Raw genomic sequence first — 4808 nt, forward strand, 5'->3', positions numbered from 1 at the left:
ATGGATACAGTGGATTTTTTTGTCTTATTTGATGGTCAATTTCACATGTTCAAACAAGTTGAACAATTACATTTGGTATTTATATCTCTGCAAAAAAAAAACCATTATTAATTAATATAACTAACTTTTAATATTGTCATCAGTATTCCTCATTCTTAAATGTCCCTGAAGTAGACAGTTTTATTTATTCAGAAAAGTATCAATTTAATTATACAAAACCGGTAGCAACATCTTTTATCACGGTTCTCAATGATGCGTTGAAATGCTTGGCAGAATATACTAGCAATATACCTTCAACAATTCTTGATACGTTGCAATTTATTTTTGATATGGATTGTCGCGAATTTGATCTAAAGGACAATCCTAAGACTTTATCGTGCGCATACCAAAGATAAAATAGATGAAAATTGGATTCATGAACTTACTAATATGCTCAACAATTTAATCAAGTACAGACAGAATGAGGTATCAATAGTATGACAAACAAATTCTTTTTGTATGGGTTACCATTCTACTAACTAATTTCAAATTATTTCTTTTTAAAGGGTCATGCTTCTAAATATTGGCCGATCGCAGTGTTTCTATTGGCTTTTTTTTATACTTTTTACTATTTGGAAAAAACCTATACACAAGACGGATATAATCCTTTGACTAATGACCAAATAGATAGGTTTGAGGCATATCTTAAACAATTAAGTGAAAATTTGAATGAAATCTACGAAATTTTGGAGAAAAAACAAACAGAAGACTTTATTGGTAAAAAAAAAAATTTTCAACAAAAATAAAAAATATTTTGTTTAACATTATAAATTAGCTCTAACATCGGGATTCTCCAAGGTCACTTAGAAAATAAATTTGTACCATTTTTGAAGAAATAAATGGTTTATTAGAAACCCAATTAGAAGAATTAAATAATAAAAATGATAGAGAAACGTTTAAAGCCGTTGGATATGCAATAGGGTAGGCTGTTCACTGTATTTGATTATTTTTTATATGTATTCAAAATTGATTGACCAATTTCTTGAAAATTTCTTTTCTCCAGCACTTTATCTTCCATTATTGCAACATTTAATTCAGTTAGTTGGAAGGTATGTATAGTAATAACTTGACACATGAAATTTGAATAATTTTTATTTAAACAAACAAACGATTTTAATTTCAGAAAATTGCTGGTGTTATTTCTGGTGGAATATTTGGTGAAAAGACGTTAAATAAAATTACCAATATACAAAGTTATTGGTGAACATAAAAAAGTCCAAAAAACTAAAATATGATAAGTTGGCCGACTCAGAAATTCCATTCATTCTTTACCAATTTGAAAGATTTCATAGTAAAGTCAAAAAATTTCAAACGAAAATCGTAAAATTTAAACAATAATTATTTATTTATTTATGTATTTCGGTTTGTTTTACTTATTTTTATTACCATTTATTTTAATTGTTTATAAATATATATATATATTTTTTTTTAGTATTTAAACTTTTATTTTATTATGAAACATGTACTTTATATTCTAATATAAGAATTGTATAAATAAGTTTTAACAAAATAATTTCTCATTCTCTCGTAATAAAAATCGATGAATAATTTAGCTATAAATAATTTGTTAAATTTAAGTCGTAGTATTTATTTATTTTATGTCAAGCAGGCAGCTTTCTAAGAATTACTATTTTACAATGAAACAAAGTATAGTTTTACATCAGTACGGCTATCATCTAGTAAGAAACTAGACCCTCACTTATAAAAAAAAACCCTCCTACTCTCTACCACGATCACCAAAGAATAACAACAAAAGAAAAAATAAGACCGGGAACTCTATAAAAAAGAAAATAAAAAAATTGTTGTATATGTAGTTGTAAAATTTTTACAAGATGTAGGTGACTAGACATGTGAAATAAAATGGTCGTCTATTCTATGGTGATGATCAATAATATTCGCATCTACAATGATTATAAAAAGGTCCACTGTGTAAAAAATTTGACAAGGAAAATAATATAAAAAGTAAATCTGTATGATTCTTATAATTCCTAAAATCAAAATGTGAATTAACATATTCCCTAGTAGTTCGATGACGTACTTCACGTCTTAACATAAATTCATCAGAACTTGTTTGTTGATTATTACGATGAAAATTCTTAGTGTAATTTTTAAAATCATTTTTAGTAAGCCCATTCGCTGATTTCCAATCTTTCCATATATTGGAACGTACTTTCCAAATATTTGATTTAATTGCATTACTACAATCATGGAGAAAGGGGAAAAGAAGACGTTCAATGTTCTTTTTTTGTTGATGTGGATACTGAAGATATCGTATAAATCGGTGACATAAGAACGTAATAGTAAAAGTACACTTTGATGAATAGATTCATTATGAAAAGCCCATCTGAACGTTGGTGAATATTTGACACTATTGGTTATACAGAGTGATGATTTATCAGCTGATTCTTGTAAAATCTTGATTAACGATGAGGGAAAGTATCTCAGATATTGATGTACGGTGCTGGACAAATCCAGATATGATTATTTGTTTCAACGTTAGATTTACAAAGTAAACATAACGTTAGATCATTGAGAAGTTTAGGAAAGTTGCGATTAAGTATATCAAGCATGGGTAAGCTCAATGTGGAACATTTAATTTTCCAAGCTATGTCTTTAGTGTGTTGCACTTGTGGTGGTTTCATGTCTGTTATAATTGAACCATTTGCTGGTACATGACCAATTAATAATATGGCTTCTTTGATTTCAGATAAGGAAGGATGATTAAAGTGATCTTCTATTCTTTTGTAATTAGAGATCATTCCGATACATTTGCGAATGTCTTTATCGATTGAGATATAAGCTTGACCGTTTGTGATGGTAAATGTTGATGTTTAATACTCGTAGGAATCTGATGAAGTCTACCAGCTTTGGCTTGCGCGTCTGCTATATCGTTAAAAGTGTTATTAGAGTGGGCTTTGACCTTATGTAATGTGATGTTGAGTTTTAATTTGTCAATAATATGGACCAAAGGATATTATTATTGATTTTGTTGAAGCGTCTTGGTGAAATAAAAATTAAGTTTGAAGATTTGTGAAAGGTATCACTCAATAGCAGCTTGTGAGTCTGTGTAAATGTTGGACTATGAAACATTGGTTTGATCATCATTCTTGATTTTGATTTTTTGTTCATTCTTATTGTGGTCTGATACGATGTGGCCCCATTATTATTGACTATAACCTAGAAAGGTACTGTACATTAGGATTAATAACCTTATATAAATAATGTCTGCACAATTGATCGCCTGCTTACTCGAATTATGTTCAGGACTTGATAGCACTGCAGGGCAGTACCCCATGATGTGGAACCCCTTGGAAGCTCAAACTCTCCTATTAATATCATGCGGTAGATCCCTTCGAACAGAAACAAGTAACTCCTTCAAAGATCAAGAATATTTCAATTGGAGAATGTATTCATTGTCATCAAAATAAACCAGTCAAATTAGAAGAATGTCTTCAATGCTATCAACAAAAGAAAACTTGCTTAGCACCTTCAGGACAAATGAACAATAATGAAAAAGAACAAATAAATGAAAAGGAAGCAACTCTAGCATCTTCAGAACAATTGAACAATAATGAAGAAGCACCTCTAGTACTTTCAGAACAAATGAACAATAATGAAAAAGCTAAAAATATTGGAGAATGTATCCATTGTTATCAGGAAAAATATATTAAATTAGGGGAATGTTACAAATGTCATCAAAAAAGAAGTAATAAATTTTATAGTAACAAAAAGGAATGCCCTGAATGTAAAAAAAGAATTACAGTAATGAATAGGATGATAAATGACAAAATTTGCACTAGATGTCATACAAAGTATCAAAGAAGATTTGATAATTTTAATAATCAAGTAACATGTAAAACATGTAATGAACAAAACCAAAAAGGAGAAATGTATAATGAAAATGGACAATGGTTCTGTTCATTAGATTGCATGTATGCAAAAAAGATATTAGATGAAATTGGAAACATGAAAAATATTGATAAGGAAAAAATTAACATTCTAGTGAATAGATTTACAAGTACTAATAAGAATGCGGGCTCAACATACAATCTTACTTCAAATATGATTATGGAAAAAATAGAAGTAAATATGAAACAAAACAAATCAAACGTAAAGAATGTATTTGATGAAATAAAGAAGATACCTGATTATACAATAATGTACAATTTATAATAGCATATTATTATAAAATTTAATTATAGGACGAAGATTGGTGATTTGGTTATAATTATAGAAAAATTTCTTGTATAAACATTTTGAGAAAGAGGAGAGAAATTTCTTATAAAAACAAATTAAACAAATAACGAAATATTATATACATAGAATAATTTCTCATTTATAATAATGATTTGATTATAACTATATATATTATACTGTATATACTTGTTTATAATTATTTATAGTTTTTAATTGTTAAAATTAGCTTTTACTATGAATTACCTGGATAAATCAATTTACAGTATGATTAAATATAATTCGAATACCAATATTCATCCAGTTTTTGAACATTATTTGTCTGGTTTAAAGCTCCGAACGGTTCCGGTTTGAACCGGGAACCGATCCGGAACCGGCAAAAAATTCGGTTCGGTTCTCGGTTCGGTTTTGGACTTGGAACCGTCCGGTTCGGTTCAGTTCTATCCAAAATTAAGAAAAATTCGAAAAAATGAATACACGACCATCCAGTGATCGTACAAGGACGAGCCATAGCTCGTTGGAATCCTCTCATCGAGACGCGTCGAATGGTGGTAAAATCAAGTCTCTAGCATCGA

The 4808-nt window shown here is 28.8% G+C and overlaps 2 protein-coding genes across 2 annotated transcripts; one reads left to right on the forward strand and one right to left on the reverse strand.

The window, feature by feature from the left end:
• OCT59_029310 (uncharacterized protein) lies at positions 1-1243 on the forward strand (the record flags this gene model as incomplete). The annotated part of the gene is made up of 7 exons (XM_066143036.1): positions 1-75; positions 144-376; positions 456-465; positions 546-756; positions 891-960; positions 1043-1088; positions 1163-1243. The coding sequence occupies 7 exons, from the start codon at positions 1-3 to the stop codon at positions 1241-1243; spliced, it is 726 nt and encodes a 241-aa protein (XP_065994618.1).
• A 1237-nt stretch (positions 1244-2480) lies between these two features.
• Positions 2481-2798, reverse strand: OCT59_029311 (uncharacterized protein; the record flags this gene model as incomplete). The annotated part of the gene is made up of 1 exon (XM_025326974.2): positions 2481-2798. One exon carries the CDS (start codon positions 2796-2798, stop codon positions 2481-2483), a length of 318 nt encoding a protein of 105 aa, XP_025173540.2.
• Between the last annotated feature and the right edge of the window lie 2010 nt (positions 2799-4808).

This window comes from Rhizophagus irregularis, chromosome 9 (genome assembly GCF_026210795.1).
Source record: "Rhizophagus irregularis chromosome 9, complete sequence".
Lineage (NCBI taxonomy): Eukaryota > Fungi > Glomeromycota > Glomeromycetes > Glomerales > Glomeraceae > Rhizophagus > Rhizophagus irregularis.